Source organism: Fusarium verticillioides, chromosome 5 (genome assembly GCF_000149555.1).
Source record: "Fusarium verticillioides 7600 chromosome 5, whole genome shotgun sequence".
Taxonomy (NCBI): Eukaryota; Fungi; Ascomycota; class Sordariomycetes; order Hypocreales; family Nectriaceae; genus Fusarium; species Fusarium verticillioides.
The window spans coordinates 468,774-493,038 of NC_031679.1; the positions used below are offsets into that span (position 1 = coordinate 468,774).

General features: G+C 50.6%; 6 protein-coding genes across 10 annotated transcripts in view; 3 read left to right on the forward strand and 3 right to left on the reverse strand.

The window, feature by feature from the left end:
* FVEG_15223 (hypothetical protein) overlaps positions 1-1,637 on the forward strand; it is a gene marked incomplete at its 5' end in the record, with an annotated part of 2,916 nt that extends 1,279 nt beyond the window's left edge. Inside the window, one exon of the mRNA XM_018904349.1 lies at positions 4-1,637. Coding sequence (XP_018747267.1) covers positions 4-1,244 — 1,241 coding nt within the window. The 3' untranslated portion in view covers positions 1,245-1,637. The remainder of the gene's footprint in view (positions 1-3) is intronic.
* Positions 1,638-1,747: 110 nt separating this feature from the next.
* Positions 1,748-4,251, reverse strand: FVEG_03250 (CNT family concentrative nucleoside transporter). The gene is made up of 2 exons (XM_018890866.1): positions 2,274-4,251; positions 1,748-2,221 (listed from the first exon to the last, which is right to left on the reverse strand). The coding sequence occupies exons 1-2, from the start codon at positions 3,921-3,923 to the stop codon at positions 1,919-1,921; spliced, it is 1,953 nt and encodes a 650-aa protein (XP_018747266.1). The 5' UTR covers positions 3,924-4,251; the 3' UTR covers positions 1,748-1,918.
* Positions 4,252-6,244: 1,993 nt separating this feature from the next.
* On the reverse strand, positions 6,245-16,525 carry FVEG_03249 (hypothetical protein). Its single transcript, XM_018890865.1, has 2 exons — positions 9,580-16,525; positions 6,245-9,532 (listed from the first exon to the last, which is right to left on the reverse strand). The coding sequence occupies exons 1-2, from the start codon at positions 16,044-16,046 to the stop codon at positions 6,382-6,384; spliced, it is 9,618 nt and encodes a 3,205-aa protein (XP_018747265.1). The 5' UTR covers positions 16,047-16,525; the 3' UTR covers positions 6,245-6,381.
* Positions 16,526-16,805: 280 nt separating this feature from the next.
* FVEG_03248 (hypothetical protein) lies at positions 16,806-19,076 on the forward strand. 3 transcript variants are annotated; one of them, XM_018890863.1, is made up of 4 exons: positions 16,949-17,674; positions 17,727-17,993; positions 18,045-18,681; positions 18,729-19,067. In XM_018890863.1, the coding sequence occupies exons 1-4, from the start codon at positions 17,351-17,353 to the stop codon at positions 18,731-18,733; spliced, it is 1,233 nt and encodes a 410-aa protein (XP_018747263.1). In that variant the 5' UTR covers positions 16,949-17,350; the 3' UTR covers positions 18,734-19,067. The 3 variants fall into 3 exon arrangements, with proteins under 3 accessions (XP_018747262.1, XP_018747263.1, XP_018747264.1); XM_018890864.1 differs by having other exon boundaries at positions 18,747-19,067; XM_018890862.1 differs by having other exon boundaries at positions 16,806-17,674; positions 18,045-19,076.
* On the reverse strand, positions 18,966-22,878 carry FVEG_03247 (hypothetical protein). 2 transcript variants are annotated; one of them, XM_018890861.1, is made up of 4 exons: positions 22,799-22,878; positions 22,350-22,471; positions 19,486-22,196; positions 18,966-19,433 (listed from the first exon to the last, which is right to left on the reverse strand). In XM_018890861.1, the coding sequence occupies exons 3-4, from the start codon at positions 22,093-22,095 to the stop codon at positions 19,407-19,409; spliced, it is 2,637 nt and encodes an 878-aa protein (XP_018747261.1). In that variant the 5' UTR covers positions 22,096-22,196; positions 22,350-22,471; positions 22,799-22,878; the 3' UTR covers positions 18,966-19,406. The 2 variants fall into 2 exon arrangements, with proteins under 2 accessions (XP_018747261.1, XP_018747260.1); XM_018890860.1 differs by lacking the exon at positions 22,799-22,878 and having other exon boundaries at positions 22,350-22,685.
* A 119-nt stretch (positions 22,879-22,997) lies between these two features.
* On the forward strand, positions 22,998-24,089 carry FVEG_15222 (hypothetical protein). 2 transcript variants are annotated; one of them, XM_018904348.1, is made up of 3 exons: positions 23,033-23,244; positions 23,314-23,565; positions 23,618-24,071. In XM_018904348.1, the coding sequence occupies exon 3, from the start codon at positions 23,618-23,620 to the stop codon at positions 23,969-23,971; it is 354 nt and encodes a 117-aa protein (XP_018747259.1). In that variant the 5' UTR covers positions 23,033-23,244; positions 23,314-23,565; the 3' UTR covers positions 23,972-24,071. The 2 variants fall into 2 exon arrangements, with proteins under 2 accessions (XP_018747258.1, XP_018747259.1); XM_018904347.1 differs by having other exon boundaries at positions 22,998-23,244; positions 23,314-24,089.
* Positions 24,090-24,265: the final 176 nt, after the last annotated feature.

Genomic DNA, 24,265 nt, shown 5'->3' on the forward strand with positions numbered 1-24,265 from the left:
AAGACACCGCTACGATACCACCGATTGCAGAAGCGGAAGCGGAAGAAGAGGATGAGCCTCGTCTTCCACAACGAAGCAACACTATCACTTCGCGTCTAACAGACTCGCACTACGCGGCGCTTCCACATGGAACGAACCTTGATGGCTGGACACCAGAGGAAAAGGCCGAGTTGGATGATCACGTTCGCCATATGCTGCACTCTCGCCGTGCGCGCTTCAAGCGTCGCATGAAGGGTTTCGGCCAATACGTCAGACGTCCCCTCGGTTTCCTCGTCACTCTCTACGCCACACTCATCACGCTCTTCGGTCTCGCTTGGGTTCTCTTCCTCATCGGCTGGATCTACGTAGGCGAGAAGCAAGTCTACGCAATCCACGTCATCGACAGCGTTCTCGTCGCGCTCTTCGCCGTCATGGGCGACGGCCTCGCGCCCTTCCGAGCAGTCGATACATACCACATGTTCTTCATCTGGCGCTTCTCGCGATTGATCAAGAGAGCTGAGCAGGGAAAGAAACCAAGGAATAGACTACAGAAGAAGCGTGTTCCGCCGGGCGTGTCTACGAATCCGGAGCATTCGCACTTGACGGGCCATCAGGCTCGTGCTCTCCTCGAAGCTCAGGACTATAACCCTGAGAGAGACGGAACGGTCGGCACGATCGATAACCAGCCTCAACCGCAACCTGAAAGCCCTGAGACTGTTGATTTAGAAGGCGCCAAGTCCAACAGTCCCGATTCGGACATGCCAGCTCTGACGTTCGCTCAGTTCAAGAGTCTGCAGCACCATCAGAAGAAAATGGCCAAATCACATAGTTTCTACAAACCCAACGAGACATTCACCCACTTCGCCTTCCCCCAAAGATACCTCATCGCCATTGTCATCCTCCTCGACTGCCACTCCTGCCTGCAAATATCCCTCGGCGCATGTACCTGGGGCATCGACTACCATACGCGTCCCTTCGCGCTGACCACCGTGATCCTCTGTGTGAGCATAACCTGCAACATCACAGCTGGTCTGCTCATCAGCATCGGCGATCGCAAGACGCGAAAGAAGGACGTGTGGGAGCTGTTGGACAGACAGGAGCTGACGCAGGATGCTATAAAGCATATGAAGAAGAAGAAGGAGGAGGAGGAGAAGGAGAAAGAGAAGGAGAGGGGGTCGGATAAGGATGGGGAGTCGAGTAGGGGTGATGGATCGAGTAGTAGGACGTCGAAGGAGTTTAAAAAGTTGGTGAAGCAGAATAGTTAGGGGGGTGAAGATGAAGGATGAGGATGAGGAAATATGTGGATATGATGATTACGGTTAATAAATAGTCGATACCAACTTAATTTAAGTAGATCACGAACACGCATACCTGTATCACACCCTCTCTTGGTCTTCATGCATGCCATCAGCTATAGTCATGTCGTCTATAGACACCCCTATGTCGCTTATGAGTACCAATCCACTGGGAGTTGGCATCTCCGGTGGTTCGGTCCGCTTATCTGTCGATCAGACGATGATGGGCCAATGCGCCTGATTTCGGTAACCGTATCTGATTATGCTCATGCCATGAGAGATCTACGAAAATTCTAGGTGACCCCGCTTGGTGTTTTGTGGTATGATGAAATGGCCTGTGCCTCGGACGACTGTGGTTCAGTGATGTCGTCAAAGTTTTCAGTTATGAGTGACGATGTAAGTGCGTAGGACAATGGAAATGTGAGACGGAGGATGGTGTAGTGAAAACGAGTGTAGCAGATTCGGAGTGAGCTCACGGTAGACAAGTGATGTGAATTAGTACCATCTCGTGGTCTTCAATATAGCATTTGTAAATAGTATAGTGTAGTATAGCATATCGACATAATCATCGACCCTTCAAACATTTTTCTCTTACACACACATCTTTCCTCATTCTCTTACATTTTCATCATCATCATATCCGACTATGAGGAAGCGTTCTGGCCGAAACTCGAAAGCTGATTGGTGACGACGAGACCAGCGACACTGGCAGAGGTGAGAGTGGCGAGAACACCAGAGATGAGAGCCGAGACAGCAAGCTTGGCAACATCACCGCCGCGAGAGGGGGCGAGCTGGCTGAGGATACCGATCTGGATACCGAGAGAGCCAATGTTGCCGAAACCGCAGAGGGCGTAGGTGGCGATGAGCTGGGAGCGGGGGGAGAGGCCGTAGAATTCGTTGTTCTCGGGGGAGGGGTTTGTGAGGAGAGAGAAGGCCTTGTACTCGTTCTAGAATGTGTCAGTATCTGGTCAAGAGTAAGAAGTAGGAGGAGAAACGTACGGTGATGATCTTCTCGGCAATGAGCTTGGCGACGGGGAGGATGTCGCCTGTGCTGTTGGTTCCGTTGGTGCGGGATACACCGAGGAGGAAAGACACGGGGAAGAGAAGATATCCGAGAATGAGCTGGAGAGTAAGAGGAGTGGGATCGTTGATGTTGAGGTATCGTCCCCACCAGGTCAAGAGACCGTTGATGAAAGCGACCAGAGCAATAATGCAGAGAAGAGAGCAGACAATAGTACCGGCGATCTTGATTCCGAGCCAAGCACCGTTAGCGAAGGCGTGGAGGGCGTTCTCGGCCTTGTGCTCATCATCATCGGGGATGACTACACGACCAGCTGTGAGAGTCTCCTCAGTCTCGGGATATCGCATCTTGGAGATAGCCAGAGAAGCGGGGATGGACATGATGCAGGATGACACAAGAGCCTCGCGGTTGAGACCGAGACCAATGTAGCCGACAAGCACAGATCCAGAGATGGTGGCGAAACCACAGGTCATGATCTGGTGAAGCTCGGCCTTGGTCATGTGAGGAACGAAGGGACGGACAAGCATAGCTGACTCTCCCTGACCGATGAAGGGTGTAGCAGCAGCGACGACAGCCTCAGCACCTGAGACTCCAAGACCCCAGAAGACAAAGGTAGCGAACTTGACGATGAACCACTGGACGAAGCCGATGTAGTAGAGGACCTGCACAAGGGAGATGAAGAAGATGATGGCGGGAATGACACCGAAGAAGAAGTTGCCCGTGTTGGCGACGTCCTCGCTCGTCAGGAACGCAACACCAGCTTTAGCAAAGCCCAGAAGATCAGCAGCGCGGTCGGCGATGAAGCGGAAGATGTCGTATCCGACCGACGTTCGCAGCACAAACAGACCGATAACATACTGCGTGAGCATGCCGCCAATGACAGTGCGCCAGTTGATGCGCTTGCGATCCTTGCTCGTAGCCCAGAGAATGAACAAAAACACCACCATGCCGAAAAGACTAACGGCGCGGTTCTCACGGGTATTGTCAGCGACCTCCTCCGAGACAAAAGCGCCGATGAGGATAGCAGCTACAGTGACGGTAGCGCCAGCGAGCGTGCGCAGATGCGCGGGGATGAGGTCGTACACCCTGACAGCGGTGTTGAGCCAGACCTTCTTGATGATGTTGGAGACATAGCGACTAGGGACGTGGAAGAAGATGAGACGGAGAGTGATGGCGAGCCACAAGAGGAACGGGACAACCCAGTTCTTGTCGTCGCGGTGCAGCACGAGAGAGGCGATCCACCAGCCGGTGAAGAGGCAGAAGATGAAGAGGTGGATTATAGGGCGGCGGTAGCGATATACAGGGCCGAGACGCCTGCGCCAGCCGACGACAGCGGGGCCCTCAGAGTGGGAGTTTGCGCGGGCGGATTCGTCAACGACGCCAGCTTCGTGCTTCTCGTGGTCGCTGTAGTCAGGAGGAGTATGCACGCCTGTTTTCTCCTTCTCCATCTCGTGGGAGTGGCGCTGGGGAGGGACTACGCCGGGCGCGTCTGTGGTGCCGGTTGTGTAGACGGGATCATCGTGGCCGGGGGCGTCGACGCGGGGAGAGTGGTGATGATGTTGGTGGTGGTGTTGGTGGGAGGGCTCGAGAGCTGGGTCTGGATTATGGTGGATGTTTGAGTCTGCCATTGTGACTGTCTCTCACTAAATCTCAACCCAAGCGCTATAATTGGGGTATATAAAAAAGAAAGGGTATGAATTTAGAGGTGAGACCTCGGAGCTTCAACAGCTTGAGCAGTGAAGCACAAGAGAAAGAAGCGAGAGAACCAAGGACCCTGAGAAGACAAGGGCTTTTGTTCAGCAAAAAAAGAGATGTCTAGCCCTCAAAACTGGAGACCGGCTTGAGAATGGAGTCAGACGATGGAGCAGACTGAACTGACAGAAGAGATACGATCTTCGTGGGTCGACCAATTTTTTTTTATCTGGGGATGCCTTGACTTTTTGAACCCATCTTTATTTTTTTTTTCGCCTCCAGGGAGTGTAACACTAGAGTTTAGAAGGGGCGTGCATGGTTCATTATCTACAGAGGCATGTAGATTGGCCTGTTGGTTCAATTAAACCCCAGACTAGCCAATGTTTGTTCAGACGACGATCTTTTTTTTGAGGAGGTGAGCACGAGGACAAGAACGAGAACAAGGATGTCGAGGGATCTGGACTGTGAGCTTATCAGTTGGGGTCCATATATTTCGGAGATGCCTTACAAGTTCTATATTGGTGTTGTTGCACGATCGGAAGAATAGAGATGCACTACATTAATGTAACAGTATCTGTGACAGCAGTACTACCTCTTCTCACCGAGAATTCTCTCCTCGTCTCTATACTCAACTGTCTCTGTATTCAGTCCCTCATCCTCGGTAACTATTCTGTATCTTGATCCTCTGAGAGTATCTGTCGTCGCCACCCCCGGCCTAAACCTCGGCGTGTACTATCCCTAATCTAGAAGGTTGCTGGAACGTTTGCAAAAGCTCGGGTTCGTCTTCTCCACTGACGTAGTCTCCACAAACGGACAAGACGCTCGTGTTTGGCATAGCTCGGAGGTCCCTTTGCCCACCACCCGCTCTCTCATTGCCCAATCAGACAAAGTTGCTCGATTCATTACAGGGAACTTGTGTAGCTTGGCCTCTCGGTCGACCTTTTGGATATTGTTCCCCGGCCTGTAACTGATACAGACTGGCCCTATCTATGCTTACTCAAGATAAGAGTAAGAGCTGATATCTATAATCTGTGTATGTAAATACATACAATCTAGACTTCAAGACCAAGCCTGTTTCTTGTCTGAATCTCCGATCTCTCTCCACCCAAAGCCACACCCGTTCCCTAATGTTTAATCCAAGTCCCAATTCAGTTTCACCTTTTTCACGCCCGAAATGGCACTATCACTCTTTAGGTAGGTCATTCTGTTCTTGGCTTACAGCTTCGAAAGAGCCGCCCGCCTCGTTATGTAACAACAACAACCACTCATCTCCTCTTGTCACCAACCCCCAGTCCGTAGCTTGTCTTGCTTGAGCTTATCGACATGCATAGACAGGGATTCTGATAGCCTACTCTCCCTTTCCCCAGCTTCAGCTAACGCCGGGCCCCTTCCCCCCTCCCCTTCACACCATCTTCCGAGGCCTGGGGTATGCTATGTATCTGCAAATGATACTGTAGCACACACATGTCAGCGAGATAGACATGGATCAACTCATTCGTCTCCTTCCGTGAAAGATATAGTCGTCTTGCATGTCGCAGTGATTGTCGGCCATCTCCGTTGATATCTCGGTCTGGCCCGCCCGTCAGCCTCTATCAAAGACGACCGTTGTCGTGGGTTTGACACTGACACTGACACTTCCCCTCAATTTCGAGAGTGCATGCATTGGATCTACTTCATCTTTCGTTAATCTGCTAATCGCTTCTCTCCATACATCACATGTCTCTTTTGTCCTTGCCTTATATGGCATCTCCCTATCTCCCCTCCTCTCTTGTCCTCTTCCATCCCAACTTTGCCGAGTTGCACTTCGCATGTGCGATCACGATGACCTCTTTTTGACTTTCGCTTCACTGATAACAGGCTATCCCACTCTCACTACCGAGTACGCCGATTCATTACAACAAGCTAAAACAACCGTAAACGATAGCATCGCCTCGACCTCTTCTCCTGTTTGTATTCGGTTCATCAGCCCAAAACAATCTGTCTGGCCGATGTGCCATTACTAAGCGCAGCCGAAAGAGAGCGACGGCCCGGCCTCATTTACGGTTACCTCGGTCGCTACAATTCGTGTCAATAAGCTTGATATGTCGCGCCGGCTCATGTCTTCTGTGTCCATGAAGACATTCGCGTCTCGGGTCGCTGTCCGTTCCATCTTCCGCGTAGACGATGAATTTCGAAACGACGAGACACACTTCTACGGTCTCTATCTCGACGAGTGTAAATTCTCAGCCATGACGGAATTGGGCGTAGTCAACATTTCTATCGGTCACAATTGTAGATATCGCGATGCTTCATTCATGTACATCGTGTTCTTATTAAATACAATCTATCAATACTCCAAACTCCATCGCACTACTGCCTATTACAACAACAACCCTCATACAATGTATCCTCCTTTTACTCTCCACTTCTAAACCTCCTATTAAACTCTTCAACCGCAACCCCAATCATCTTGTACAGGAACCCCCTCTCACTGCCCTCCCCAATAGGAATAAACGGCCCATTAGCTCCTCCCCTCAAAGCCAGGCTCACACCCGTCCGCTCCTTTGCGATAGTCTGGACATCCTTCAGAGGGACGTCCCACTCGCTCGTCAGACGCCGCGACCGGATCAGCAAGATCCGAGCATATGTGACCATGACGACCATATCTTCTTTGGGTAGCTCGAGATGTCCAATGTATTGCTCGTCAAAGTATCGCCCGTTGTCTACTTGCTTCAGCCAGTATTGGCCGAGAGCTTCCCGCGGGTTGTAAGGGCGCACGATGCCATCTTGTGGAATGTATCGTGGATATCGTGTGCGATCCAATTCTTGACCATCAAACACTGTTGTAGTGTTGCGAATACCCTCACTGACATTGCTTGCCATGTCAAGTACACCAACCGCCGGCTTGGTAGCCAGTCCTATCATGCCCTTGCCGACACCCTTGAAGAAACCCAGAGCACCCTCCTGTTCGGCGCCCTCTAGAGGTTTACGTGCAAGGCCACCAACGCCTGACGCAACACTTGTGATAAAGCTGTTCGCGCCAGCAGTCACACCGTACAAGGCGTGCTTCGGCCTGTTGCGAGCCCTTGTGATCCGACGGCGGTCCTGGAATTGTTTGTCCAGTGACGCCGCGGCAAGTCCCTTACTGAGACTGCCTGTAAACTTGGAGAAACTGTCACTGAAGCCAAACACCGTCTTCTTGGCAAATGAAGCGGCACCCTTGGCGATGCCCAGACCAAACTCCTCAGGCTTATCCGACAAGATCAAGCCCTGGTACGGTTCGTAGAACACATCTGTCACACCCGACGAGATACTGTTGAACAGACCCACAGGGTTTCCGAGGAAATCGGCAGATCCCAGAATCTTGTGGATCTGATACATTACCTCCTGGCTGTAGTGGCTTGAGAAGTTCTGGATAAGTACCGCTGTAGTCACCCTCACGTTGTCCAGAATAAGCGCATTGAACCGAAGCGGCGCATCGTTGACGTTTCCGACAGCCATGGTCATGACGTTGAGGAAGAACATGATGGGGTTGCGCGACGATGTCTTGTCCTCAGCGTTGACACGCTCTGTGCGCATGAAACTCAAGTTGAGCTGCATGGGCTGGATGTTGAGAACCTCAAAGTAGATATCTTGACCAGCTGGCTGGCCTGATGGCTCAGGAATGTCAAGATCCTCGTCGCACAGCTTGCCAGAAGCGTCAACCTCTGTCCAGCTAGCACCAGGCACGTTTGAGAAGTCAAGTAGCGCAAACACAAAGTCCTCGTCCAGATCAATGGTCATTTCCTGCAGCAGAATAGTCGCGTATTTGACATACAGCACACCATACGAATCGTCCTTGACACGACTGACCATGGCGTGCAGCGATGGATGAGCCTCAACCTCCTGCGCCTTCTTTGGCACAACACTGGGGTAAAGGACCATAGGGAAAATGCCACCGTACAATTGATTGTCGATCTGGATCCACTTGATAGCCATCGAGATTGTCTGGATCAAAGGCGAGTCGCTGTATCGCAGTTGGACATCGCGGAAAGTCAGGTAGGCAAGTTCCTTCATTTGAGCGTTCACCAGGGAAACACCAATACCGGCCAGCTTGAGCTGCGCGCGGAATGTAGCACCTGTATCTTGATCCTTGACCTCAAAGGCCTCGGGGCCGGTATTGGTCCTAGCCAATGCCTTGGGCTTGTACATACTCTTGCTGGCTCGGAAGTTGCTGAGAATAAGGGTTTGCTTCGGTCCATCGGCAGCAACATTGATATCGACAATCTTAGGAGCCCCAGACGAAGTATGGAACTTCATCGGAATCTGGTTACCGATCTCAGCCAGCTTGACATGGCGCTCCTTGCCGTTTGCAGAGATAATGATCTCGCGGAACTTGGCAGCAGGGAAATCCCAAGCATATGGCATGATGCTGCGAGGCGGGAGACGATATCTTATCAAGCGCCATCCACTGCGGTCCTCATCGCCATCTTCGTCAACACTGGGATTGGCTTGCCAGAACATGAACTCAACATCACTCTCGTTGCGCATCGAGTATGGCCAGTTCTTCTTCTCCATGCTCAGGTTCAAGAAGACTGTAGAGTTCTCCATCAGAACCTCGACCTTGACAAGGTTCTGTCGCTGTCCTGCCTTGGCGATCTTGACATATGTTGTGCCAATGTCCGCAATATTGAATGGAGAGGTCCATTGGTTGTTGACACCAGGGTAGCAGAGACACAATTGCTTGACCTTGGACTTTTGCATGAAGTGCAGAGGTTGCAGAGCACCGTCGCTAAGGGTGAGATAGCCAGAGGAGCTTGATTCTCGAACAAGAATTTCTCCATCCATCTTATTGTGTAGAACGAAGCGCGGAGCAATTGTAACAACCTTGGTGAGCTTGTACTTGCCTTCACCAGATTCGACAGTAACGCCCACATGGATCTCCTTGTCCTTGGTCGCCGAGTTCAACACAACCTCAGTGGTACTGCCGATAGCATCGAAACTTTGAGGCTTGCTCCATTCCGAGTCGGCAATCTTGAGAAGAGCTCGATTTCGGTGGTCATCATTGCCATACGAAAACATGAAGGGCAGAGCCTTAGGTCGCTCTCGATCAGATGTATCCATAAGAGGGAATTGACCCGCCGCTGGCTTGGCTTGTTGCAAGAAGCTCTTGGCGCGGACCTGGACGTCGACGCCAGTCTTATTTAACACAACGTACGGGCTGAACACTGTGATCTTGGAAGCACCTCCACTGTTGGGGATCTTGAAGTGATGTAGTGAAAGATGGAGCGGTAATCCCTTGTCATCCTTGACCACAAGCTTATACTCCTTGCGGAATTCTTCATTCGTGCCTGAGTTGATGATAGCAAAGTCACTCGCTTTGAACACTGTATCTTGCATATCGACACTGAGAAGCAGAAGGTGTGAAAGCTCAACAACATGGACAGGGCTGACACCTCCCTTTCGCAAGAAGTTGGTCCAGTCTTTCTTGGTGTTCTTATCATAGATGCGATACTTGAAATCGTATGGAAGCAGATTCTCGAGCGTGACTGGTGCAGAGAGCTTGACCTTCATGTATGGGTATTGCCTGCATTTGTCAGTATCATTACATCCATCGGGGGTTAGAAAACTCACTTGGTCAATGGGTTGCCCTTGTCAAAACGGGCATGGACCTGAAAGTAGAACGGATCGCCATTCTCCCCCTTACATACAACCTGTTTCGTAGGCCTTTTAAGCATGTCTCTCCAGAACAGATGATCGGTACTCCACTGATAGCCGAACCCACCATCTGGTCGGATAATGACTTGCTTCTCAAACACCGCACCCACAGGAGCGGGCCGAGCGTCACCAGGTGCAATCTTCTCAATCTTGAGTAGATGTCCCTCCTGTACATCAAAGATACCGAGCTCGACTGGGATCTCTGTAGCATTTTCCACGAGGAGTGGAGATCTGAAGGTCACATACTTGATGTTATCGGTGCCCAACTCGACCTCAACACAGAGACGATGGAGAACATCAGCCTTGGGGCGGAGACCATACAGAGATTCTCCTTCTCGGTTGATTCTCACGTTCTTAACAGGATCGAAACCACTGCCCTCCAACTGAATAGAGACGTAGTTCTGGTTCGATTCAGTGAGAAGGTTCTCACGCATCTTCTCCCAATGCTCAAAACTCCAGGGGGCTTCCTTGCCATCCTCCAAGCGGAGATTGATAGGCTCGTCGCTGGTAGGACTCTTAGAGTGCACGACAACATCAAAGCCAGTGTAGTTCCTGATGCGGTAAGGTGATTCAACACCACGTGGCTTGTCCAGCACATCCTCATTGGATGTAAGGTACTGGTACGTCTTAGAACCTAGAGCAATTGAAGCAGTGGTAATGGTCACATCGAAGACCTTCTTGGAAGCGACGTCAACGGACAACAGTCCTGAGATAGGATCCTTGGCTACACCGAAGCCAACTTGCCATGGCTCAAGAAGAGGTTCCCAACTGGACTTGGCAAAGTTGTAGACATTGGAGTACAGGTCAATGGCAGTCTCGGCCTTGAGGTTGGACGACCAATTCTCAGCGGATGCAGTAAAGTTCTTGATGCCCAAGTCAAGGATTGGAAGTTCGTGTACGTCGCCAATGAGAACAACACGGATGCCATCCACAGTTGCGGACAGCGTCTCGTAGTTCTTTTGGGCGACTTGCTCTGGAGTTTTCCCCTTGTTATCGGGATGGGTAACAGCGTGAGAAGTTGCAGTCACCTTGCTTCGTCCAGCGATGGTAGACTGGCCTCGCCCACTGGCAGATCGTTGCTTCATCCCAGCGTGGCGCAGTTCTCTTGCCTTCTGCTCAGCAGGAGTCTCTTTAATTTGTTTAGGCTCGTTGCCAGACAGCTCGCTCGCTCTGGTAACAATCCGACTAACAAGGAGAATATCGCGAAGTGACACGCGCAAGACAAGTGGTTCAATGTCCACGTGGATGTCGGTAGTATGAGGCTTGGAGCTATCCATGCTCAATTGGACAGAAAAGTCATCAATGATGCGAAGACGAGACGTCTCGAACTTGTCCATTCTACATAGGAACATGCCGATTTCGGAAATCTGGAAAGTCAGGGCATGCTGTTTTGAGAGAAGCATCTGTCGAATAGACAGGACAATCGCCTCGGAGCTTGATGTCAAGGGATTGGCGATCAGAATGACCTGCGCGTCAACGAGATTGACGCGGAAAGCAATACTCATCGCAGACTCCTTCTTTTCTTGTTTTTGAGTGACCTCTTCGCTCTGTTGCCGCGAGATTTGCGACCGGGGACGCGAGGCATTGCCGGCATAAGAGACTTGCATGGACTCGGTGTCGGATCCGTCAGGTGTCGTCTCAGTGATACTCTCGTCATCCATTGGGCTACCCTCGTCGACTGTCAACGCCTCCGTGGCGAATCCCCCGATAGCGAAGAGATAGTCGAGGGCAAAGATCACTCGTGGACTATCGATAGTAGCCATGGCAATCAAGCTCTTTTCCTTGCCGCCGGACATCGTGACACTGGCCATCAGTTGTTGAACGTCCTTGTTCATCGATGACATGATACGGCGGAATTTGTTTGTCTCGCGTGGCCGACTATCATAGATCGTGAAAGATCGGATAAGCAGCTCTGCCTCAAGTGAACCATCGGAGAGCATCCTCGTCTTGACCTTTGTGTCATCAAGCGAGAATCGAGACAGGCTGCACCTCGCAATGTCGTGAACGGGCTCATTCTCCGGTGCATTGATCAATTCGAGACCAATCGTGTTGACTCGGAAAACAAGGTCGAGTTTAGTCCATTCTTTGTCAACAGAGCCAAGCTCGGGCCCAAGATCAATAAGGCTCTGGTCTTCGCCAGACTTGTCCTCGCTGTTGATTGTGCGAGCGCGCTGTAGAGTGCCCTCGTCAACGGCCTTGGCAGCCTCTTCTTCGTTGTCGTTACCTTCGCCGGCGAATGCTGCAGGCACAGACCTGGAGATCTCTAGAAGGAACTTGACTTGGTACTGAGTAAGTCGTAGATTAAAGTCAGACATCGTTCCTTCTATTTCGGTCTCTGGCCTCTTGACACCAGACTTGTGCTCAGCATATGTGATGTTGAAGCCGAGGTCGACATGGTCAATCATTTCAAGCTCCTCTGAATCTCCGCCAGCGTAGTGGAAGTCAGAAGTGAGCCTGATGTTGCGAATACCAGCAGACAGCTTCATGGCAATATCCGAGTTCTCGCTGTCGTCCAGAGGGGTAAATTTGTTCTGAGCGTAGATCTCACCAAGGTAGGCAGTGACGACATCTCTCTCAGTCTGACCTGGCTGTTGCACTCTAGGGAACACAACGATGGGAGTGTTGACAACAACGTCGAACTTGAAGCGACTTGGGCTCTGTTGTAACTGATTGGCCTGGTTCATAGCAGCTTGGCGTGCAGCATTGTAAAGGGCCTGCATCTTGCCAAACTTGACCAAGAAGTCGATGATCTTGCGGAATGGCTCCTCCACAAAGTTTACCTTGACGGAACCAGCACGGAGGAAGACCGAGCTGTCATATCCTGGGTAGGCCTTGGGGTTGGAAGAGTCGAAAGTCTCATAGCGGAAGTCTGCCAGGTCATCTCCTTGGATGGTCACGAGCTTTCGAAGATGTGAATCCTCTGAGACACCGAGATTAACGTCGTCAACAAGTGAAAGATCACCAAGTCGAGCCGAAATACGCATTGTCTTGCCTCGGAGGAAGATACCGGCGTCAGCCTTGTTGAAGGACAACGTAGCGAGACGGATTCCATCGTTATTGAGGATCAGTCTGATACTCTTCAAGTCAACCTTGACACGAATAGACCCTGTGTTGGAGTTTACGGAGGGCGCATTGACGACCGCGACAGCAGTATCGACGCTCTCCGAATCGTCATCATCATCCATTATAGCCTTGTTATTATTATTCGACTCGTCTTCGTTATTCGTAAAAGTGATGAGGATAAAGTCCAGTAGCGTGAGCAGTGTCTTTCTGGTAACGACCAGGTTGATTGTGGATATGACAGCGTTGATGTTGGTCTCTACACCCTCATACACGGGCATGAACTCGGGAGACAAGGGGTTGACCTTGACAAACTTGACGTGAACCAAGCTGCGGCCCTCTTTGAGATCCTCGCTGTCACCAGACGAGATTATCGACTTGAATTCAGCAGAAGGATTGTCCACAAAGTCATCGACAGTGACAGAGCCAAGTGAAACATCTGCTACCATGTCGAAGGGTCTGGTATAAAACTCCAGGTCGAATCGCTCGGCCACTAATTCGACAAGCAATGCGTCAGGCTTCTGTCCATCAGGGTCACTTCGGTAAAGTGAACCCTTGAGGGTATCAACCTTGAACTTGAACTCAAAGATACGTTGCTGAACTTGGAGTTGCTCAGCGTCACCGCCATCTGGGGCATCCTCAAAGTCATCGTCGTCTTCATCCATATCATCGAGCACAACAGCGGTTTCCGATTGCATAAATGGGAAAGGAGTGGACTGTCTTCGCTCGCGCTGAGACTTTCTTCGTGATCGGTTGGATGAGTTGCTCTTAAGACGAGGACGAGAGGGCTCCTTGCGTTCCTCCAATCTTGGTGCAGGCCCGCCAAACTTGGGAATAGCCACATCAATAACCTTCATGAGATTCTTATACTTGGTGTCGGAGACGGTGGCGTGAAGCATTGGCAGATGTCCTGAGACCTTGAACTTGGTCAAGTTGGGAGCCTTTGGTAGGATGGAGGTCTCGACAATGAAGTCCACATTGATTCGCTCAACAACATGGAGATGAGCTTCATCTGTTTTCTCAACCAATTGAGCTTTGGTGTCCTCAACCGAGGGTCCGATGAGTACTTGTGTCGACGTCAATTTGACAATAAACTTGTCGTACATGACGGACTCGAGTCGTTTGAGATCTTCGTCGCTGTATGTCTGTTTTTGCTTCGACTGGATCTCCTTCATCGTGCTTTGATCAACTAATTCACTGTTGACATGGATGTGACCGGCGTCTACAATCAAACATGTAGAGTTCTCGGTGGTGATGCTGACAGGCACAATAATTAGAGGTGCTTGGAGATCTAACTCAGCGTTGATCGTCTTATGCTCCTCCAGGGCGAACTCGAGACCCGCTCGAGTCTGCTCACGAATGCTCTCAACGGTCGCACCAGCACTCTCCATGAGGGCGGTGATAGACTCCATGTGACGCTCAGGCGGTCTGAAGAAGTCGGCGATACCAACAACAAAGTTGGGGTTCCAGATAACCTCAAGAGGCTTCATCTTGCCGACCACAGCAATGTCACCCTCGCGCTCAATAGGATTCTGCTCAAACTCAAACTGGAAGAAGGGGTCTTCCTCAGGCTGCTCGAGTTCGGCCAACGACAGTCGCTTACGCTGCTTGTCAGTCGGTGCATCCTTGACTCGGACAATCTCAGGGTAGACAGAGTCTGGTGTTGTGCCATCGTTGACGCGAAGGCCACCGAGGCTGACATTAGCAAGCACTGAATCCTTCCTCTGCAACATCTTGGCTTTGAAGACATCAAAGTGTAGACTGAGGAGGTCCGCGGCGTGGTCGTGAGGACTCTTCTTGAGTGTGAAGCTGCCCGTGCTCAGGGACGTCTCGATGCACATCTTGATAGCCTCACGGGGGACATCGACTTCATCGGCGATAGCGTTCTTCTCGTCCCAATCGATGGCCTCGTAGAGTTCTTGTCGCTGCTCCTCGGTCATCTGTGTGTTCTCTTCATTCTGTTCAATCTTTTCTTGAGGCTTTGAGCCCCACACCCAGGAGATCCAGCCTTGCTGTTGCTGTTGCTGTTGTTGGGGTTGGTTCTTGAGAGCTTCAGCGTTCTCCTTCTTGAGCTGGTTGCGGGCCAAGGATCGCCAGAATCGCAGATCCTCGTATGTAAGCTTCCATTCGAGAGCATTGATCTCATCAGTTTCCTCGGCAGACATCTGATGGCCTTGTTTTCTCTTCTTGAACAGCTCGATATATCGTTTTCGATCATCCCGTCGCTCGCGGAAGTAGTCCCATGACCATTTACGGTTGCGTTCGTGAATCTTTGATAACACAGCGTTACCTGCAAACTCGAGCCAAGCACGGGGATCTTCCTTGGGTCGGACATTCTTTGGTTGTAGGCGTTTGTATTCCTGGTGTCGAATGAAGTAATGGAACAGATCGACCATCATCAAAGCGTCTCGATATTGATCGTCATCAAGAACAAGGCCAATTTCCTCGAATAGTAAGTTGGCCTTGAACTTGGGTACCTTGATATCTCCCGACTTGTCGAGCTCGATCTTTGCTTGACCGTTGACGGGCTTGAGGATGAACTGATGGTTTGCATTCTCTTGCGCATCTTTGCCAATCATTTCTCTAAACTTCGCTACCATTTCGTCATGTGGCATTAATTCTTCCGAAGAGGTTGAAGCCTCTCGGCCAGTTCCGAGAAGAGTGGAATCAGTATTCCAGTACACAGCCAAAGCACCCAAGGTAGCCAGCTTGTGGGTGACTGTGTTAGAGTCTTGGATAAAAGTAGGCTTCCACTGACCGTCAGTACTGACGGCACTAAACTCCTCGAGAGTGACACCAAGGGCGAATGGATGCCCTGGTGCTGAGATGGAGTCTTCGTATCGAATGTGTATGTTCTTGACCGTGACTTGGAGATTGTCCACGATCTTTGTCACCAGGCTCTGTGTAAAACTCTGGCTCTTCTTCTGCTCCTCCTGACTTAAACCTTCCTGGTTCCTCTCCTTGAGCAACTCAGCACTGTCAAGCTTCTCCATCTTGAGGCGCTGTTTCCTGCGATCTTCCTCGTCCTGATCGTACTCAGCCTCTTCCTTTGGGCTGGCAAGAAGAAAGACATCCTGGATAAAGACCTTGACAGGTGCACCGCGCAGGTTTGACCAGGGAATGACGAGTGTAAGCTCACCGAGGTGACCCTCCATGACATTTATGGGAAGCTTGAGCTGGTCGAGTGCCTCGCGGCGCAGCTCGAGGTTGCGGAGCTTAACATCGCCGGACCAGATACCGACTTTCAACTGGGCTGGGTCGAAGTTCTTGACATACATGCCCAGGAACCGGTTAAGCAGGCCAGCGACGAGACCTTCGAGCATTCTGGCGGTGTTGTGGCCGTAACCCGGGCCGGGGAGGGAAAGGTAGGGTTCGTGTTATTTGTTTTTATCAAGGACTCATCTGTCGGCGTGTGGTTGTTGACACGGGTGCCATGCGAGGCTCGATCGGTGAAGCGACTGCTATCCTCGGGCGTGAACGTGCGTGAGGTCTAGGACTTTGTAGAGCGGGGTTACACTCGAGGCAGTATCGAAGGTATTTCCCCTTGAGGTTTTTTGGGGGGATAGAGGGGAAAAGCGGGATTCGGTGGTTGAGGGTATTATCGATTATGCCTCTGGAGTAACAAAGATGGACGAAACTCGGTGATGGAGGAGATATTGAAAAGGTGGGTTTCGTGTCGGGCTGTGAGTGAGTGAGTGACGCAGCTGGGCCCGGAGCAAAAGTGGGAAGCAGCGGTTTTGGGGAATGGTGTGGCGTGTATGACGATGCTGTCAGAGGTACTTGTTATTTGGTGATAATTGTGGTGGAGGAGCAAGTACCGAATTGGCTTTGAATTGATGGTGGCTTTATTTTCTACGTTCCAACGTGGTCGGGTACCTACCGCAGAATTTAGAGCTGCCAACAGCTGGACCTGGCCCTGGAGCACATCAAAGCACAGGGCACTTTTGGTGGGGCATCATGGAAGATCTTCTGGACAATGACTTGGCAGAGCTGATCTGTAAAACATCATGACTAAGGTGTTTTATCGATATCAACAATACTATAGAAGGTTTGGCTATCTATACATTCCCTCTTCTCATCATTACCGATTCCAGAAACTATTTCCATTTTCAAGGTCCACTTCTGATTGGCGTATTTATAAATGGCTGCCCACCTGGGGTCTAGAGCTATGTATTCCACCAAAATACAACTCTTATGACGTCACGACATAGCTTCACGTCCATCGCGATGATGTAGGCGTGACAACAAAGGCAGAACAAAAGGGCACATCCATGAACGGCTTGGTCTCCTCTCCCGGGCCGGACGGGACTGTCTCTACGTGTGACAAGCAGAAATTCTATTTCCCCAATTTCCAGTTCCAGTGCCAGGTACAAACAATTACTAAGGGAACCGTAGCAAACAAGCCATTACGTAGATAGCTCCAAGATCTTGGAATAACAGGAAGCTTCCATGATTGTGCTGTCTCCATTGAAACACCGATCTTCATGGTATTTCAGCTTTAGCTGGTCCTTTCATTCCAACTCTTTTCTCTTTTTATACCTTTTCGATTATCAGATGAAATCAGCTTGGTCTGGTTGCAGCAGTTACTCGCGTGCTTCTAATTGAACTCTACTCCATCACATTGACAATGTTCCGTACCTCATCTCGCTCCCTTTGGGGCATTGCCTCGAGAGCTTCTTCCAATAGAGCTTCGCAATTCCTCCCCCGTGCATCGATTGCGCCTCTTTTGCGTCAACAGCGCGCCGTATACTCTAGCAAATCCGACGACGAGAATCCTCCTCCGCCCAAGCAGCCCATTGACATTGAAGCTGAGCGCAAGCGGGGACAAGAGCTCCTCCAATCCAACCCAAGCGTTGTTTCATCTAAGAGTTCAGTCGCCAATGCTGCCTCTACAGCACAGGGCTCCAAGAGCGCTGATCAGGACATGACTAACGAGCTCAAGCATGATATTGTAAGCTTCAATCTAGCGTAACACTCAATTCGAAGATTCTAACAGTTCAAAGGACGTTGTCAAAGATACCTTCACCTTCACAGATGTTCCGCGCGAGTCGAGCATCCTCGGTTTGGCTGGTACACTGCCCTACCTGGGAACTTCGCTTTCGACCGTCTTCCTCGCTTGGGACTTGAACAAGCCCATTCCTACAGGCAACACCTTCTACGATGCTATTATGATCGATCATGAAACAGCCAAGTACCTGCTGAGCGTAATTGAGCCTCTCCAGCTTGGATACGGCGCCGTCATCATCTCTTTCCTTGGCGCTATTCACTGGGTATGTCTGTAGCTTCACAATGGCTGCGTATGAGCTAATCACTGGAACCAGGGCCTCGAGTACGCTGAGAAGCAACCCCTTCGTGAACGAACCCGTTTCCGCTATGGCATGGGCCTTGCAGCTTCTATCGTCGCATGGCCAACTCTTATGCTCCCCGTAGAGTACGCTCTCACATCTCAATTCATGGCTTTCGTAGCCCTGTACTTTGCCGACTCCCGCGCTGCGACAAAGGGTTGGGCACCTCGATGGTACGGCTCATACCGTTTCCTTCTCACAGCTATGGTCGGCTTTGCTATCTTTATCTCCCTCATCGGCCGCGCCAAGATCAAGCAAGGCGATGCCATCACTGCCAAGGGTCTGAGCGACAACTTCGCCAGGTCTGGTATTGCTGATCACAGCACCAACTGGGAGAAGCTAGAGGCTGAGGAGAAGGCTCGCCGACGAAAGCAAAAGGAAGAGGAAGAAAAGAAGGCTAAGGAAGAAGAGAAGAAGAAGAAGGAAGAGGAGAAGAAGGGAAAGAAGAAGAATGGTAAAGGTGATGACAAGGTCAAGAAGGGTGACGACAAGAGCAAGGCTTCTGAAGAGGGTGATAAGAAGGGCGAGCAGAAGAGCGAGAGCAAGGACAAGGATGCTGAGAAGAAGGAAGATGGCAAGAATGAAGATAAGGACTCTGAGTCGAAGGACGAAGGTGAGTCCAAGGATGAGGACAAGAAAGCCGAATCTGATGAAGAGAAGTCTGACAAGGACGAGAAGTCTGAGGAATTATCTGACAAGGAGTCAAAGGACGACTCCGAGCAAAAGTCCGACAAGAAGGATGATAAGAAGGACGTTAAGAAGGACAAGTCTGAAGACAAGGAGGACAAGTCCGACAAAAAGAAGGATGATAAATCCAAGGGTGAGAAGGACAAGAAGGAATAACTTGCTGTCACAATGGCCAGGTTGAGCTGAAGCGCTTAGCGATCATAACGGAGTTCTGGGATTTACTGTATTTATTTCTTACTAGTCGGTTAATGAATTGATGCCACAAGATACGACGTTTAAACTATGTTTGACTTGACAAAGACTGGCATCACGGTTGAAAGAATACTGTACTGTATGTAATATGAAGCAAATCACCAACCCGATGCATTAAAAAAACTAGGTATCTCTGACCCGCCGCGGGTATTGCTTCGCAAAATCCCAAACACAGCCTTGGCCCATGTGTAATTCTATCAGACCCTCGAAGAGAAGCGAAAACACTCAAGACAGATGGTGGCACAACTTCCAACGCCGTGAAAATGCAACCTGACCAGGACCGTCTGTGTCAGTCCCAGGAGTACCCATCCAGCTTTTCCGCCGTAAACCTCCCAAAAATCATCATCGTTAAAGTACTAGAACAAAATTTTATTGCACGCCGAGTTTCTAACAATGCTCTCAAGGTCGAGCGAGCCCTTGCTTGGCCTGTGGATGGTCAGTCTCCGTCACATCAAATGTCAGTCTTGGGTTGACATACCTTCATCTGTTCAATTCGGGCCTTCAGCTGACTCGTCACCTCTGCTGCCCTTCTCCAGCTCTCGGCACCATTACCTCCAGTAGGCTGTGGCAGCGATGACATAGGCCGTTGAGAAGGCGCTGGTGCATGGTCGTCGTCGCGATATGATGCAGCACTTCTAAAGCCTCGTGCGGGAGATCCACGTCCGGACGAGCTTGCGCTACCGGCATATCGCATCTCAGGGCTAAGCTTGTTACGAGGAATCATCTGCTCGCCATTTTCCTTCTCTTCAGACATACTGCTGGTGACGCTCATTCTATGGCGGCTCATTGAGGGAGGTCCATGGTCTCGGTAGACATCATCGTGTGTGGGAGAAGCAAGACCGGGGCTGTTCATACCATTTCCAGAGCTGCCCAATCCTTCAGCGCGGCTCAAAGCCTTCTTAAGTCTTTCAAGTTCGCGTCGCAGGCGGTCATTGGTCTGTTCCGTAGCCTCTGCATCGCTTCTCGCGCGGACCAATTGTGTCTCCTTGGCCTTGATGCTCAAGACGTCTCGGGTGTGGTCTTCAATCAGGCCAGCATTCTGGTTCTTGAGCTCTTGAATCTCTGACATGAACTTGCTACGTTCTTGTCGCATCTCATCAACTTGACGGGTTAGCCGGTCGTTGGCTGCTCTAAGCTCCTCAATCTCGGCGCGCTCCACAGCAGTGAGACCGCTAGATGGAGGCGGCGAGGCTGGTGCAACTGGAGGTGAGGGTGCAGTAGGTTTGGCGAGAGAGCGTCCGGCAAGTCCACGGGAGAGACCAAGACGAGGTTGAGCGGGTGGCGCAGGCTCGTCATCTGGCATGACAGGGGCAGCGGGCGCTCGGCGAGGAGAGCCAGGCGCCGGAGCTCCAAGCGTCCTCTTCTGGGGTCCCTTCAATCCTCCAAGTGAAGCCTTTCCGAGCTTGCCAGCAGCAGGTCGAGCGGCTGGCTGAGGAGTGGGAGGAGTATCATCTGGCATTACTGGAGCCGCAGCCGCAGCGGGAGCAGCCTTCTTGACCATAGGCTTCTTTCCACCCATGACTTTCTTGGGAGGCGCCGCTTTAGGTGCAGGTGCCGCCTTGGGCTTAGGCTTTTCCTTTGCCTTAACTTCGGCGGCCTCAAAGAATTCCTTGACCTTGTTCTTGCGGATGTCATCCAGACCTTCCAAGTTAGGGGTCATAGCACGCTCGCCAATAATCTTCATGATGGTACCAAGAATCTCAGCACCGCCATCTCGAAGAGCAGGGCTTGACTCAGACAAGAGCTTCTTTCCAGCCTCGCAGATGGTAGCTTGCTCGGGCTTGCTGGGCACATCTCGGGTGTTTCGTAGGCAGCGAATCAAGAACTTCATGGTACCCTCCTTTACCTGGGGGTTCTTGTTTCCAAGGTATGTGGTAATGTCCTCAAGACACTCAGTCAAATCGGTGGAGGCGAAAGCAGCGTCGAGAGCGGCGCCGAGAGCATCCGCGACAGAAGCCTTCTTCTCCTTGAGTCGATCCATGATGGGCTGCATCACAATACTGCGATACTTGGCAAAGGCTTTTCGCAAGCCCTTTGCGAGAGCCTCAATACACAGAGCAGCTTGAGTGACGACGGCAACGTTGGCATCCTTCATGCATTTGGCCAATCCACGACACACTTCGTTGAAATCGGTTTCCTTGATGCGAGGAACGTTGAGCGCCTGGTGCAGACCGTCGACTGCTTCTTTTCGGTCCTTCCACTTCGAGGAGGCGAGCAGATCACTGAAGTTGGGCGGGATCTTCTTGCTAACGTCCTGGGGTTCAGCCAAATCGAAAGCGTCCACCTCGCCAACCTCTTCGCCCTCTGCTTCGCCTTCCTCACCCTCCTCGCCACCTTCGGGAGCAGCGTCGAGAGCTTCTTGTTGCGATCGGAGGAGTCGTTCTTGCTTGGGAGGGCCTTCGGCCTTGATCTTCTCAAACTGCGCTTCCAAATCGGTCTGCTGGGTAGGCTTGAGCTCGCCCCAAAACATGGGCTTCATAGCCTCCCTGAGCCATCTGTAAAGTTCGACTGTCAAATTCGTTGCCTCAGCACGGACGTTCTTGTCGGCAGCACCGAAGGCTTTGGGGAGCGCTTTGAGCACAGGTTTGGGATCGACGACCTTGCAGCCATAGTTGTGGAAGATTTGTGTAAGGGCGTTCAGTGTCGCAGCAACGTTCTTGGGAACCTTGTTGGAAAGACCGGGGAGCATATCCTCAATGACCGGTCCAGCGACATCGAGCTCAATATACAAAAGCAAAGCTTCGATGGAATTTTGCTTGATCGCGGCACGTGTGGAGGACAGACACTTCTCGACCATGGGTGTAATGGTCTGGTTTCGCGTCCGTAAACAGCAGTCTCGTCCACCATATTTGAGGAATGCGCATAGAGCGGTGACGGCTTCTTGTTGAGCGGCGACGTTTGAATCGAGAACTGCTTTGTTCCACAGGCCGGGCTCATTCAAAAATGGTCGGAAACAAGGATCGGACTCGTCGGGAGACTTTTCGAACTGCTTGGTTGCTTCTTCATATGCTCCTTTTCTAACCTTCCAAACCTTGTGAGTGAAGCGGTCCGCCAAGGGTATGGAGCTAAAATCTTCTTCTTCAGCCATGGTAATGTTTGGGGGTGAAAATGTGTATTCTGGAGAGCTCGAGACGGGGTATCTTTCGAGTGGATGATGTTGTTTCTTCTTGTTGTGCTTTATAAAGCGGACTAAGCGGGTAATTAGCTTATGAAATAAACGAGAGCGGCGAGGAGGATCCATCATATATATAGCTCTAGTTGGGCTCTCATAAGCGCGCGAGACGCTCAACAGGAGCAAAGAACTGGCTTGATGATAATCGAGGGAATGTGAGTTGAACGTACCAGAGTTTTAAAGCAGCGGATTGAACTGCGGGTATCAAATAGAGGGAAGAGGCTTTGTCGCGTGAGTGAAGGGCAATGGGTGGATGTTCAAGAGGAAACAATGCAGAAGTGCGTCGTTCTTTCTATAGAGCAGAGCCCAGCGCAAGGTTAGTGAATCCAATCCAAATCTGCAGAGGAACAAGCATGCGCAACAAAGAAGCAACTGCCAAAATAGCGAAGCAGGGCAGGGTGAGGTAAGAACAGGCAAGGGACTCTATTTGTTCCTAGATCCTTGTTTGTTTGGTTTGGGTGAGGGACGATCAAATGGTCATGTTCGTTTTTTTGGAGGGGGACAGACTGAAAGTCAACAACCGCCCGTCACCTGATTTGCAGGGGTTGAAATTGAAGTGCCTGAAATGACGGCGGGACAGAACAGAACATGGGGTCTGATCTTCAGGGACCTTACTTACAGTTTGTTTGTCTGTACGAGAGATTGTTAGGTAGTGCAGGTGTTTTGTCGAATTGGGAAAGACAAGAGTTATGTCGAGAGTTAAATGGGTTTAGATGCTGTGCCACAGACCCTCCAAGATAGACGTTCCTGGTTTATGACTCTTGTGGTGTGTTGTCATTCGAGCGGCCCGGTTCTCTTTATTGACGCCCAATCTGCACCATTGCCCCAGAAACAGACTGCAGCCACACCAACATCAAAACGCATGAAGATCAACACCGACAGCCAAGAAAAGGTTCAGAATTAATTAATTACGGGACAAACACGCCCAAATGCTCAGAATTACTTCAAATTATTTCTAGCACCAAATCGCCAGCCACAAATCTGTCTTTTTTGAACAATACTCCTTCAGATTGAGAAGAACAGATGTCACGCGCAAGGGACTGCTCTGACATTCCAACTGTTGCTGTAAGCCTTCAGCTCAACTGCAGGGTCAAAGCCACAACGTCATGAAATGTTCCTTACATTCGATCATAGCATTCAATCTGCCCTGCTGAAGTTCGCCTTGCTTTAATGCGTACGGAGTAGTAACGAACCTTCTGGTCAGCTACTGACGTGTCATGCATGCTCTAAACTAAGGACTGATGGGCGTTGGTGTGCTATCCACATTCTTCAACAAGCTTGGACAAGGAATCCAAGACATATTGATTGAGGGGTAATTCTGGACATGGCAAACTCTCAAAAATGCACTAGAAGGTCCTGTCATGACTGGTCCATGGAGAAAATTGGGTGAAGGGCTATTTCCGAAATTGCTTTGAAGTTCAGCGTCTAATGTTTACAGATGCTTCAGTGTATGCTCACTTCATGGTCTATCCAGGCAAGCAGGGTATACAAGTCACTTGAGAATGGCAAATCATTGTATAGGGTCAAAGAGATTCCTGGATGGTCCTGTTATTTCTTCTCTACGTATTTCTACCAAGAGCCTTCAACATCAGAACCCAATGTGCCGTACCATTCACCAAGTCTCTCACAGCCGACAAGGTCTCGAATTGCTGCAAGAGTGCATCTAGTAAAAGTACCCGATGATCTTGCCAGAGACGTGCTTGCGACGAGCCTGGTCATGATCCATGATACCAGCGGAAGTGGTGAGGACGAGGTGACCGAACTGACGGGCAGGGAGAAGTTGCCAAAATAAATTCGCGAAGGAGAGTTTAGTTACCACTGAGTTTAGACAGAACCTGCCTGAATCTTTTTATCATATTACATAGAACAAAGTTCTTGCGTTTATTGCTTCGCCAGACCAGGAACCAGACCAAAAGCACGATGAATTGGCTTAGAAATTCTGTCACATTAACGGCAGATTGCACAAATCAATGAACAGTGTGTAGATAGTTCAAAGAAAATGAAACGCTGTTCTACAAACGGTCTCACAATAGCGATGTCGAAAAGTCCAGCATCACGTGACGATAAGATAAGACTCCAACATCGT

Excerpts from the sequence above, each read along its gene's own strand:
- FVEG_03250 (XM_018890866.1), bottom strand. The coding sequence starts at position 3,923 with ATGGCAGACTCAAACATCCACCATAATCCAGACCCAGCTCTCGAGCCC. Across the intron at positions 2,222-2,273 it reads TTGCCGAGAAGATCATCACC|AACGAGTACAAGGCCTTCTC; the intron begins GTACGTTTCTCC and ends GACACATTCTAG.
- FVEG_03249 (XM_018890865.1), bottom strand. The coding sequence starts at position 16,046 with ATGCTCGAAGGTCTCGTCGCTGGCCTGCTTAACCGGTTCCTGGGCATG. Across the intron at positions 9,533-9,579 it reads AAGGGCAACCCATTGACCAA|GCAATACCCATACATGAAGG; the intron begins GTGAGTTTTCTA and ends TGACAAATGCAG.
- FVEG_15222 (XM_018904347.1), top strand. The coding sequence starts at position 23,618 with ATGCTTCAGTGTATGCTCACTTCATGGTCTATCCAGGCAAGCAGGGTA.
- FVEG_03247 (XM_018890861.1), bottom strand. The coding sequence starts at position 22,095 with ATGGCTGAAGAAGAAGATTTTAGCTCCATACCCTTGGCGGACCGCTTC. Across the intron at positions 19,434-19,485 it reads CCCGAATTGAACAGATGAAG|GCCAAGCAAGGGCTCGCTCG; the intron begins GTATGTCAACCC and ends GACCATCCACAG.
- FVEG_03248 (XM_018890862.1), top strand. The coding sequence starts at position 17,351 with ATGTTCCGTACCTCATCTCGCTCCCTTTGGGGCATTGCCTCGAGAGCT. Across the intron at positions 17,675-17,726 it reads ACGAGCTCAAGCATGATATT|GACGTTGTCAAAGATACCTT; the intron begins GTAAGCTTCAAT and ends AACAGTTCAAAG. Across the intron at positions 17,994-18,044 it reads TCCTTGGCGCTATTCACTGG|GGCCTCGAGTACGCTGAGAA; the intron begins GTATGTCTGTAG and ends CACTGGAACCAG.